At 38.1% G+C, this 12,757-nt stretch overlaps 1 protein-coding gene across 7 annotated transcripts in view; it reads right to left on the reverse strand.

Annotated features, from left to right (window-relative positions):
• cdc42bpb (CDC42 binding protein kinase beta (DMPK-like)) overlaps positions 1–12,757 on the reverse strand; it is a 204,417-nt gene that overhangs the window by 37,958 nt on the left and 153,702 nt on the right. For 3 of the 7 annotated variants that reach the window (XM_048537362.2, XM_048537361.2, XM_048537360.2), the window contains exons 17-23: positions 10,737–10,861; positions 9,682–9,787; positions 8,484–8,632; positions 5,191–5,288; positions 4,956–5,035; positions 4,381–4,431; positions 3,629–3,652 (exon numbers count right to left, since the gene is read on the reverse strand). In XM_048537362.2, the coding sequence (XP_048393319.1) occupies positions 3,629–3,652; positions 4,381–4,431; positions 4,956–5,035; positions 5,191–5,288; positions 8,484–8,632; positions 9,682–9,787; positions 10,737–10,861 (633 nt within the window). The remainder of the gene's footprint in view (positions 1–3,628; positions 3,653–4,380; positions 4,432–4,955; positions 5,036–5,190; positions 5,289–8,483; positions 8,633–9,681; positions 9,788–10,736; positions 10,862–12,757) is intronic. The other 4 variants (XM_048537365.2, XM_048537364.2, XM_048537367.2 and 1 more) reach the window with 2 other exon arrangements.

Genomic DNA, 12,757 nt, shown 5'->3' on the forward strand with positions numbered 1-12,757 from the left:
GCACAATACAATCAACATTATCATTCTTCTCTTGTCTCCTTCTGAGTGTCTGATCGCCTCTCAGCATGTCCTTCACTGGCACGGTGCAAACAGGACAGCTGCTTCTAAATGCCAGACAATGCCAAACAGGTTTAAGAAATAAAAGGATAGTGCAGTTTGACTTAACCAAAATTCTGTCTCCTTACTACACAAGAGCAATTAATTTCCTTGCACAATAATTAATGCTTTATCCGGCCTGAGAAAGAGGACTGAGGGGAACCATAAGCACGTAGTAAGTCATGGCAAACTAGACCCCATTCATCGGCAGATCTTTGCTTCAGCATGTGAGACATGTTTCGTACAAACTAAATGTCACTACAGCATTACTGCCAAAAGCTACTTTCAGACTTGCTGAACATCTGATCTTGAACTATCAATGTCTCGTTTCATGAGAATTGCTATACTAAATGTATGCTACAGTGTCCAATAAAATCTACAATTCTATCTATAATGACGTTCCCATAGCATCAGCTCAGGGTTGTTATGGGATAGTTATCTACAACTGGCAGACTACTATGGAAACATACATGCATAACAATGATTTCAGAATGCTTCAGCTGCAAAGCCAACTTAGCCATGACAACATTTTAGTCAAATAGTGAGCCATATGCTGAAGCAAAGATCTGCCAATAGATACTTTTCGTCAGTTTTTGTGAAAGAAAAATGATTAGTATACTAGAACTTCAAGAGTCGGGGCCAGAGGTGAGTGTAGAGCCCATCATTTAGGAAAAGGTGCTAGGGAAGCTGAAAGGTCTGAAAAAAAAAAACAACCACGCTAGATGCACTGCACCCCAGGGTTCTGAAGGAGACAGGTGAAGAGACTGTGAAGACATTGCTGGTGATCTTTCAGGAATCACTGGAGTCAGGAAGGGTCCTGGAAAACTGGAAAATAGCTAACGTAACGCCCCACTTTAATGATGCAGGCAGGCAGATGGGAAATTATAGGCTGGTTAGTCTGACCTCAGTCATTGTTAAATTTGTAGAGTCCATTATTAAGATTGCAGACTACTTGTAAGTGCATGATAAAATAAGGTTGAGTCAGCATGGCTTCTTCAAGGTGAGGTCATACCCGACAATTCGGTTAGAATTTTGGAGGCAGTAATGAATTTTGGAGGCAGTTCGACTAAGGAAAGCCAGTGAACGTAATCAATTTGGATTTCCAGAAGGCCTCTGACAAAGTGCCACACAGGATGCTGCTAAATAAGCTAAATGCCCAAGATTTTAGGGCAAGTAACCAGCATGGACAGAAGATTGGCTGACTGGCAGAAGGCAAAGAGTAGGGAGGAAGGGGTCTTCTTGAGGATGGAAACTGCTTACGAGTGGAGTTCTCCAGGAATCAGTGTTGGGATCACAACATACGTTAATGATCTGAACAAAGGAATTCAGAGTATTACTGCTAGGTTTGCAGGTAACACAAACAAAGGTGGAGGGACTGGTAGTGTTAAAGAAATGTGGAGGCTGAAGGAGGACTTGGAGAGTACGCAAGTAGGCAAAGAAACGGCAGTTGGAATACAACACGGAAAGTGTGAGGTTATGCACCTTGGTAGAGACGTAGCCTATTTTCTAAATGGGAAAAGGCTTTGGAAATCTGATGTTAAAAGGACTGAGAAGTTCTAGCTGAAGATTCTCCTAAGATCAAGATGTAGGTTCAGTTGGCAGTTAGGGAAGCAAATGCAATGTTAATATTGATTTTGAGAGGACTACAATACAAGGGAAGAGGTGTACTGCAGGGGCTGCATAAGACTCTGATCATACCATATATGGAATATTGAGAGCAGTTTTGGCCACATATCTTGGGAAGAATGTGCTGGTCTTGGTGAGGTCTAGGGAGGTTTATAAGAATGATCCTGGGAATAAAGGGCCAATCATATGAGGAGCAGTTGAGGATTCTGCGTCTGTACATGGAGTTTAGAAGGACGAGGAGAATCACATCAGAACTTACACTGAAAACTGAGAGGCCAGGATAGAGTACATATGGAGAAACCGTTTCCACTAGGAGAGTCAAGAACCTGAGGGGGCAGCCTCAGAATAAAGGGGTAACCCTTTAAAATTGAGATAAGGAGGAATTTCTTCAGCTAGGGAGTGAATGTATGGAACACTTACTGCAGAAGGCTGTGGTGGCCAAGTCATTCAGCATATTTGAGAGAGAGACACAGGTAGGTTCTTGATTAGTATGGGGATCAAGGGTTCCAGAAAAAGATAAGAAAATGGAGTTGACAAACATTTCAGCCATGATTGAATGGCGGTGGAGACTTGATGGACTCAATGGCCTAATTCTGCTCTGAAATCCTATGGCCTTATGTCGCTTGTTGAGTCATCTACAAAATATTGAGCAATGCTGCAAGTACAGAACCACATGCAAAACTGCATATGCACAATGGCCTGACTGAGTCGACACCAGCTACAGTCAGTAAAATCATAACAGGTGATGTTCCTTATCCTTACATTATCATCTTCCCTGTTTGCATTTTGCTGCTGACTCGTACTGAGGATGATATTAAAGATGGAGGCAGCTCTGGTACAATACCTAATTAGGGTTGAAATCTAAATCTGAACATCATGCATCAAATCTTTTGCTTTATTAATCTGATGTTTACGCAGGCAAACTATCAGCAATGGTCTGTGAATTTAAGATGCTCACATGCATAAAAATCATGGAAAACAATGATCAAGAACAGAAACGTAGAATGATTTTTTTTCCTTAGCTTAGCACATGGAGACCCCGACTGCACCTTCATTTTCCATGTTTTTGAGCCACATCTATGCACAGCAGGGATGGAGCATTGTCCTTTGAGGTTTTGAATAGCTTAGGTGGCTCATTGTGGGATTTAAACACTCGGCCCATCTTTTAAACTAGCATTACTTTACTACCATGCAAATAAACGCAAGATATTATTTAATAAACTGAACAAAACTGGATTCCAGATAAGAAACAACTATCTAATGTTTAAATTCATTCACCATAATTTATTTCATTATTCATTTCACAATTTAAAATCTACACCAAATATGCCTACTTATTCTAAGCTGCTTATTGGAAATTTGCAATTTTGAAGTTAATGAAATTACAGCAAAAATACTCACTCTAAATTTTGAACATTAAAACCAATGTAATTATGTTTTCAAAATAAATGAGAGAGAAAAGATAGATACATTCAGGCAGCATAACTCTGGAGGAACACATTTCATTAAAGCCCAGCACGTAACTGTAGCATCAAACATATATCTACTTTTATTATTCACATTTTAAAACATTTTATATTTTAAATCACTCATGGCTTGTACAACATGGCCACAGATATACAACTAATTACCCATGTGAATCATTACATTATTGTTTTATCTTGCTCTATGCTGTGTCCTACTGGATTTTAGCTTTTTTAAAAATATTTTTAGACTAGTTCATTAAGAAGGACATTTTTTGATATCTCAGTCATCACTTTTGATTGAAGCAACACGTTCTAATGATACAGTAGATTCATCCTTAGGGGCTTTAACAGAAGGGAGCATTCCTTCAATCATAACTTCTTAAACTTTCACCTACAAATAAAGAATGGATGCTCCAAGGTACTGTAAAATATTTCCTTACATGTTTGTTCTTTATAAAGCAGGGCTTGATGGAAGATATCAAGTTTGAAAAAGGTAGGCAGCAAAAGAAGAATCATTGAGACAGTAGGTTAAAACAATATTTTAGACAGGATTGAACGGCACATCACCTAATTTCTGTAATTCCGAACACTCTAGGACACTGACTAAATTTCAAAATGGTTACAATTTTAAGCTTGGGAGTTCAAATAAGTACCTGTAAAGCCCTTATTGGAATCAGAAAACAAGAACTGATGGTCAAATATAAGAAAAGTCTGATGTTTTATCCAGTACAGATCAAAACACTACCTGAACCTTTGCTTAAGATAGTTAATAATTTTATTGATTCCACCAATTGAAACCATCAAGTATAATGACGAAGAAGCACTTCAGTGAATTGATCCAATTTTATTTGAACTCCGCCTGTGGTTAATTGGCATTGCAATTAAAGAAACATTTACAAAAATGCCAACCTAAATATTTAGTAGACTGTTGAATTGCATCATAATATGGACAAAGGAGGGTTATATTTTTACCAAGTACAATTGCTATCATTACTGCAGCTTGAAGTCATTGTAAAATGTGGTGATTTGAGTACTATGAAATCAAGCAATTTTCAAACATTAGCAATAGTAATAGTAGTTTCATGTAAAGCTACAGCAGAATTAGCTAACAAGGAATAAGGAAGCACAACGAGTTTAGAGGGTCAGATTATGTAAGTGATAAGTAAGGGTGACGAAGCACACACAAACTTACTTCTTCCCAAAACGCTAGGAGAGATGATGTAGACGAGGAAGAAACAGAGCCCTTTGTGCAACAGATATGAGAAAAATACACTTAGTCAATTCCCTTTTGCAAATTCAGAAGTAGAATAGGAAACAATCTCCCACAAAGAGATTGCTGCACCTGGGTATAGCCAACTTTGTTTGCAGGGACACCTTGATTTTGTTAAAAAGATCAAGATGTCTGGAATCAGAATGTCACAAGTGTACAATGAGCTATATTTTTCAGTTGTAAAGATGATTAGGGATTACCAGCTTGAAAAAAATGGAATATGGATTGAATCAACTGGTCACAAAAATGAGCATTATAGTTTGTCTGGATATCTAACTGGCATTTCCTTTTATCTTTCCAGCATCTGATTTTTATGTAAAAACCATGGCAATTTGCTTTAAAAGACTGGAAATCATATTCCATATGGATGTCAACTTTGTGTAAATCTGTTTTTCTGTCTTTTCTTACTCTAGATGGTTATAATTTCCTCCAAGCTCAAATAAAATTTACAAACATGCACATTGAAACACTTCCCGAGTTCGATAATCATCACTTACTTTAAATCCCAAGTCATGTGGAATCGGAGAGGTGTTAAAGTAATCAAAAATAGAATCCTGAAAGTCTGGAAGTTTGAGACCTAACAAACAAAAGGAGAAGCATAAGCACGAAACTTAAATTCCTTCAAAAACACAAAACCTAACCATACAGATTTTACTGATCTGTTTTGAAAAATTATTTAAACTGCAATTACAGTTCATTATAAAAATACTCCAAACTGTAGAGGTCACTAACCTTTTTCTGTTCTGGTTTTGCTTTCTTCTAATTCTTTCTTTAAATTCTGTATCTCTTCTACAAATTTTTGATTCTTGCCATCTGCCTCCTTCAGTTTACTAAAAATCAAATTTTCAGAATGGAGATGGAATGCAGAATACCAAGATGAAATAAAAAAAACATACATAGTTCAAAATTTGCCAAAGATTTTAAACACAATATTTTTAAACATTTTCCAGTTACCAAAATCAGGAGGATTCACAGGTTTTCACTTAAGTAACACCCAATTGCATTCCTGAGACATCCCTATATACTGCATGTGAAAAGAATGATTACTTTAAGGCCGTACAGTATTGTTCGATGTGACTTGCTAGAGGTGTACAAAATGCTGAGAGGGATAGAGAGAGTGGATAGTCAAAGACTTTTCCCCAGGGTGGAAATTACTATTACGAGGAGGTATAATTTTAAGGTGACTGGAGGAAGGTGTGGGGAGATGTCAGAGGTAGATTCTTTCCTCAGAGTGGTGGGCATGTGGAATGTGCTGCCTACAGCGGTAGTGGAGTCAGATACTTTAGAGACTTTTAAGTGACTCTTGGATAGGCATTTGGAGGACAGTAAAACGTAGGGTATGCATTATAGTTTGATCTTAGTCGGATAATAGGTTGGCACAACATCGTGGGCAGAAGGGCCTAGACTGTTCTAGTGCAATTGCAGCAGTCGATTTTAATACAGCAAGCATATACAAGCAGCCAGTCACGCAAATTACTCAAAGATAGTGCTGGTTCAGGGAAATCCAAGTTTCTGTTTAATATTTAATTTGAAAATGACAGTACATCTGTCAGTCCAGCCCTTGCACTGCAGCAAGCTGAAATCATAATCTCCTTTGTGGAAACAGTAGTCCAAATGTAGAACTCCCTCCTACAGTTCATTGTTCAGACAAACTGCACATATAAAATGAAAGAAGTCCAACCAACTTAACGTGTATCTTGGCTATTTACTTTCCAATTGGTCAAGTTTAATTAACTTACTTATGGGCTTGAAGTAGTCATTTGCATCTTTTAAAAGAAACACACTAAAAGTAATATATATGCCAAACTTCTCCTTGAGCGCTCACTGGCATTTATCTTAATAAGGTCTGCTTATTTAAATCATTTCCACTTTCTCACTCACTCTGTAAATCTAATACCCCCACGTTCAAAAATCCTAAAATATACTCAATTGTATAGCGAGTTTTGAGAAGATTTGTAGCTCAGGTTGAGGTTCTGGATGTGAGTTTGCTCGCATAGTATAGCATTTTCCAGACCCCAGAGTAGAAAATTGCAATAACTGATAACTTGGAAATTAATATAAAACCTCCTCCTAAATAATCAATTCATCTTGGGAATATATTTCCTCATTTTAGTCTTTGCAAGTAAGGGAAACAGCTTATCGTGATCTACCCTATGAAGTCCTCTAAGATTTGTACACAGCCTTGGTTAACTGTTAGGCGTGTTCTATGCTCTTTAAAAGAAAGGGTGTAAAATTCACGAAGTGCATGTTAGTATTCACCATGAGAAATTACCCTTGTGAACAGAGACAATGGGCTGGGCCTTTTAGAGTGATATATTTTTCACACCTCAACAGAAAAGTCAGGCGTCAGCTGCCCATCTGAAACCTGGCTGTCCCATCATGATAAACAGCCTTAAACTAGAAGCTGCCTTAACTGTTTCAGAATGAGACTTCTACCACATCCGAGAGCAAGTCCCACCCTGAAGACTGCTGAACAATCTGATTTAATAAAACAAGGAACTGTAGACGCTGGGGGTACAAAATAAAAACTGCCAATTTTGACGAAGAGTCACAGGATTCAAAATATCAATCCTGCTTTTTTCAAAAAGATGCTGCCAGACCTGCTGAGTGCCACTTGCAGTTTCTATTTTTGTTGCTGAACAATTTGACTGACCAGCTGGACAGTTGTCTCAGCAGTGCTAGGATTGAGCAATGGTCACTGATGAGATTACAGGTAGTTATTGGTTAAAGTGACTGATGGAACCCAGACTGATTAAGTAAGTTCGGAATTTTGGACCGGTCTGGCTGGGAGACCAGGATGGGAGGGTTGAAAGGGGTGGAGGTTTCAATCATGGGGCAGAACATGTCTCTGACCTGTGCAGGGGATGCCTCGAAGGAGGCCCTTTCTGTTCAACAATGGCCTGTGCATTGAAATTTGCTGAGCCAATTGCCCTGCCTCTGCTTGTCCTGATGGAAGTAAAACAGTGGTAGAGGTAGCATGAGGCACTTAAATATCCCAACAGGCTTCATGACAGGTGCAATATCTGATGTTTTTCCTTTTAAAATACTGGAGAAGGGTCAAGTTCAGCCCGTCGCGCAACACTAGGTGTGAAAGTGTGACAAACTGGCCATCGTAATTCCAAATTGGAACAGAGAATCACAAAGCCCAATCTAACCTCATCAATTTGGATGCTTCTCTTGGCCCTGCGATTCCCTCCACTTGAAAACCTTAAACATTTTTCTCTTAAAAATGCAAATCCCTGCCATAATGTTCTCAACATATCAAATGTAAAGAAGTTTATTCACGCTTCTTTTCTCAAATACAAGTGACAAATCTCCAACAAAACTATAAATTGCTGAAAAAAACTCAGGAGTGGCAGCGCGAAAGCAGATCTAACGTTTCAGGTCCAGTAACCCTTCTTCAGATCAGACAAATCTCCAACTGAATATTCCCAATTACTGATTCTTCAGCAAATTTCATTTGGCTAATTACCTCAGCAAATAGTTTCAAAATCCTAAACATCTTAGATTTTCTCTAAACACCCTGGTTTAGTGGAAAATAATTCAAGTATTTTAGTTTATTTTGATAACTAATTTCTCATATCTAGTATCATCCTGATCAAAGCCTGTTATATGCACTCTGGAACTTCAATTTCCTTTCCATAATAAGCACACAGCACTTAACCATGATCCAACCACTGCCTTGTAAAAATCTTAGAATGCTTAGGATGGATGTTGACAGTTAATTTAGAGTCTAGAACTAGGTAACAAAAGGAAATTATTGGAATGCTCTACCTCCCCATTCTAAATTACTTAATATGTAAGCATTTACCTGGAAGTCTAGTTCTAGCAAACAGTTATAGGAACTGTGCCAACTAATCCTTCAGATTTATGGAAACTAGATTACTGAATGGGCCAAAGAGGACAGCTGTGGAGGCCTATTCAATTATGAGCAATACCATATGAAATGAACAGCAAAGCAGTATTGCTGAATAGATTTAACAAAAATCCAGTACCAGTCACAAGTTTGATAATGAACATCATACCTCTCAAATGCCATATTAGTAGCTTTCACTCTGCTTAGCTCTTCTTGTACCAGTTGCTTAGCACGTATTTCTGCCTCAAGAGCTGACTGCAGCTCTAACCTCGCTGACATATCCAATTTTGCACTGCGTCTGACTTTCCACAGAGGATCCTGGAAGAATATAATCAGACACATGAAATTAACATTAACAGATTGTCTGAAAAAGTCAAAAACCTGGCAGAGTTAGCAGCCCTGAAAATATGAGGTGGCTGAATTAATGAAACTTTGAAATACTCTATGTTAATAATATCTAACATCATTAATTGCCATTAAGAGTTTGGATTCTCATACTAATAAATGCTTGGAAATACAGAGCTTAACCATTGATTGCTTAAAGACTAGAAGTTGAAACTTTTTGCCTTGCACGCATCAAAACTAGAACTAGGGTAAATGGTTAATTGTTCTTGTTGCAGTATCTTGCCAATTACAGCCCAACCAATCAGCAGCTTCTCATTTTGTCTAAAACTTCTCTTTTTTTCTAGCCTGTTCCTAGTGTCCTAGTTCTGATGAGCGCAAGATGAAAATCTTCAATTTCTAGTCTCCATTTGGCAATGCTTAAGATACTCACATTCAGTAAATTCTAAAACATGATTGTGGCACCACTACTCACTTCTCAAACACAATTAGAATGAAAGATATAGATGCACATGCACGCACACACATGACAGATTAATATACAGTGCATTAAGAGTCAGGTTGCTCAACAATTAGATGCTAATTGTAACAGTACTACAGTGGGGAGGCAGTGGCATAACAGAAATGGTACTAAACTCGTATGTATGTAGAATCAAAATGATGGTGCATTTAACTATAATAACATACTATCTTTACCAAGAACATTTAATACTACTCCGTATTTGTAGTGTTATACGAAGTTAGAGATGTTCCGGTTAAATTTACTAAGTGTAGCATATAGCTCTATACTGATGCTTCAGAAATTGCTTCGCGAATGTGTTGATTAAGCAGGCCGTGAAATTAATTGTTAATTGACATAGAAAAGTAGAGTTGTTACTTCATTGTGAGAGGTTATTCATCACCCATAAATGTAAATGAATGTTTCTAATGCAAATTACAGCCATTAATTTGTTGCAAAAAACAGAGGTGGAAATTTGTATCGGCCAAGCTGAATTAAACAATATAAATGACTATTACAATCATACCAGTGTTCTTGAACCTAGACTAGAATTCCGCAGCGATTCAAGTTCTTCTGTCATTTTGGATGCCAGAGCCTGTAGGTATCCTCTTGCATCTTTCTCATCACTCACCCTAACAACGTAAAATAAAAGTATCCTTAATTACCCATGTGTTATTTTACACTAATAGCATTACACTGGAGGGGCAGTGGCATAACACAAATGATACTAGACTCATGATTCAGGACAACGTTCTGCAGTAAGAAATCCCACGAAAATTCAACAAATTTCTCTGGAACTAAAAGGTAGTCTAATGGCAACCACACAACTGTTGATCACCATCAAAAAAAACCCCTTTGACCCCCTAACCCTGTTAGGGAAGGTAAGTTGCAGTTCTGTACTTAGGTCTGCCTATATGTGTGACTGCAGACCCACAGTACTGCGGCTGACTCTTAACTGCCCTCTGGCCAATTAGGGATGGGTAATAATAGCTGTGGCCACATCTCATGAGGAAATAAAAAAATCTTTTGCAATCTTGTATTATGGTCTTTACTACATAAATATACGCTTGTTTTGTACAGTTTTACAAATAGTCATTTGATTTAGAAGTTTCAAAATTGCTGTATATTTTATTCTGAAAAGCATCCAAACAGCAGATGATAAATTGTTTTGTTAAATATGAGAACTTTCGAAAAAACACTACTTGAAGTAATTTTAATATTTTACTTCCACAAATCATTCATACATTGGACTCAACCTCTAACACCTTCGACTTTCTTGTCCAAAATCTGACCTAGCTAGGCTTTGAAAATATTGAATGAACTGGTGGAAAATGTTCTTTGGAAATTCAAAAATAGTTAAGGATTGGCTGGGGAGCTATTTCTAAAATATTTGAAAACACAAAATGCTAATAAGCGTCAGTCTTTTGTACACAGACAGATAAATCATTCCCTGTGATATAATTCATTTGTAATAAATAGATAACACAAGATAACCTAGAGGCACTGGAGAAACCACAATCATAGAAATGACTACAACATTAGCAGTGAGACTATCCTACTTTAAGGAATCTGAAGACATACCATTGTATAATCTCTGCAATCTGAGCTTCCCAGTGAGCCACTGATTCTTTTCTAGCTGCAAGGTCCTGTAATTCATCTTCAAGTCGTCTGTTCTGTGTTGTAAGCTTATCCACAAATGTACACATCTGAAAATCAAAAGCTAAAATTTCTAAATTGGGAATAAACAAATATTTCCAAGTGGATCATTTGTGAATACTTCAAATAGAATGTTTTATTTCAATGCTAATTTATGAAAACATTCTTTAAAACCTAGTTAATGTTTAAGTAAATAGGAGCTCAAACACAATTTGATTAAACATCTAACAATACCATAAGAAGCAGGAACAGGAGTAGGCTGATCAGCCCCTCAAACCTACTCCACCATTCAGTAGGATCACAGCTGATCCAACATTCTTCATGTCCATTTTCCTGCATTTCCCCCACAACACTTGATTCTGGACTGATCAAAAATTTATCTATCTCAGCCTTAAATACACACAGGGACTCTGCCCTCAGCTCTCCGTGGCATGCGACTCCAAAGACTCTCAACACTTAGAAGAAATTCCTCCTCATCTCAGTCTTAAATTTGCAACTCTTCATTTTGAGACTACGCCCTCTGGTCCTAGACTCCCATGGAGGGGAAACATCCTCTCAGTATTTACTCTGTGAGCCCCTTCAGAATCCTACATTTCAATGAGACCACCCGTCATTCTTCTAAACACCAGTGGAGAGAGTTCAACCTGTTTAGCCTTTGCATGTAAGGCAATCCCCTCATACCAGGGGTCATACTCATGAGCCTTCTCTCAAATGTCGCCAATGAAATCACAGCCTTAGTAAAAATGAAAAAAAAAACTGCTGTAAATCAGAAACAAAAACAGAAATTGCTGGAAAAGCTCTGCAGGTCTGACAGCAACTATGGAGAGAAATCAGAGTTAACGTTTCGAGTCACATGATCCTTCCTTAAACGAGGGAACGAAAACTGCTCACTGTACTCCAGATGTGGTCTCATCAGAACTACGTATAGTTGCAATAAGATTTCCATATCTCTCATACTCCAACCTCCTTGAAATAAGGGACAATATTACATTGGCCATCCTGATGACATGCTGCACCTGTATGTTAACTTGCTTTGTTTTATGCACAAGTACCCTCAAATCCCCTCTGCAATTTTTATTCATTTAAATAATATTATTCTTTTATTATCCCTTTCAAAATGAACGACTTCACATTTTTCCACGTTATACTTCATTTGCCCACATTTTGTCAACTTACTTGACCTATCAATACCTCTTGTAAACTGTTGGTATCCGTCTTGTAACCTGCCTTTCCACCTATTTTTGTTTCGTCTACAAATTTGGTTACAGTACCTTCACTTCTTTCCTTCAAGTTATAAATATGTATTGTAAACATCTGCACAGCATTGCTCCCTGTGAAAGCCCACTAGTCACAGGCCAGCAATCTGAAAAAAAAACACCTTATCTCCACTTGCTGTTTCCTGCCCATTAGCAATCCTCTATCCATGCCCATATGCTAGCTCTAACACTGTGGGTTCTCATCTTATGGTTTAACCTTCTGTGAGGCACCTTGTTGAATGTTTTCTAGAAGCCAAAATAGAACACATCTGGAAAAGCTCAGCAGATCTGACTGCATCTGTGGAGGGAATCAGAGTTAAAATTTCGGGTCAAGTGACCCTTCCTCAGAACCGACGGTACTTAGGAAACCAATCGGTTTATATGCAGAAGACAGGGTGGGGGGAGGGGGTAAGGTCTTAAGCAATAGGTGGGGATAGAGCCCAAAGAGAGAGAAGAGCAATTCGGCAGACAAAGGAACAGATAACAATGAGGCTAGGAGGGTGAATAGCTATTAACAGAGACTGTTGGTGGTAACAACGGAGGTGTGTAATAGCAGACTGAGATATCAAGGCCTCGTTGTGGGGGTAGGAGTACCGACATTGGACAGCTCAGGACCTAAAGTTATTTAACTTGATATCAAGTTTGGAAGGCTGCAGAATCCCCAAGTAGAAAATGAGGAGTTGTTCTTCC

The sequence above is a fragment of the Stegostoma tigrinum genome, chromosome 10 (assembly GCF_030684315.1).
Source record: "Stegostoma tigrinum isolate sSteTig4 chromosome 10, sSteTig4.hap1, whole genome shotgun sequence".
Taxonomy (NCBI): Eukaryota; Metazoa; Chordata; class Chondrichthyes; order Orectolobiformes; family Stegostomatidae; genus Stegostoma; species Stegostoma tigrinum.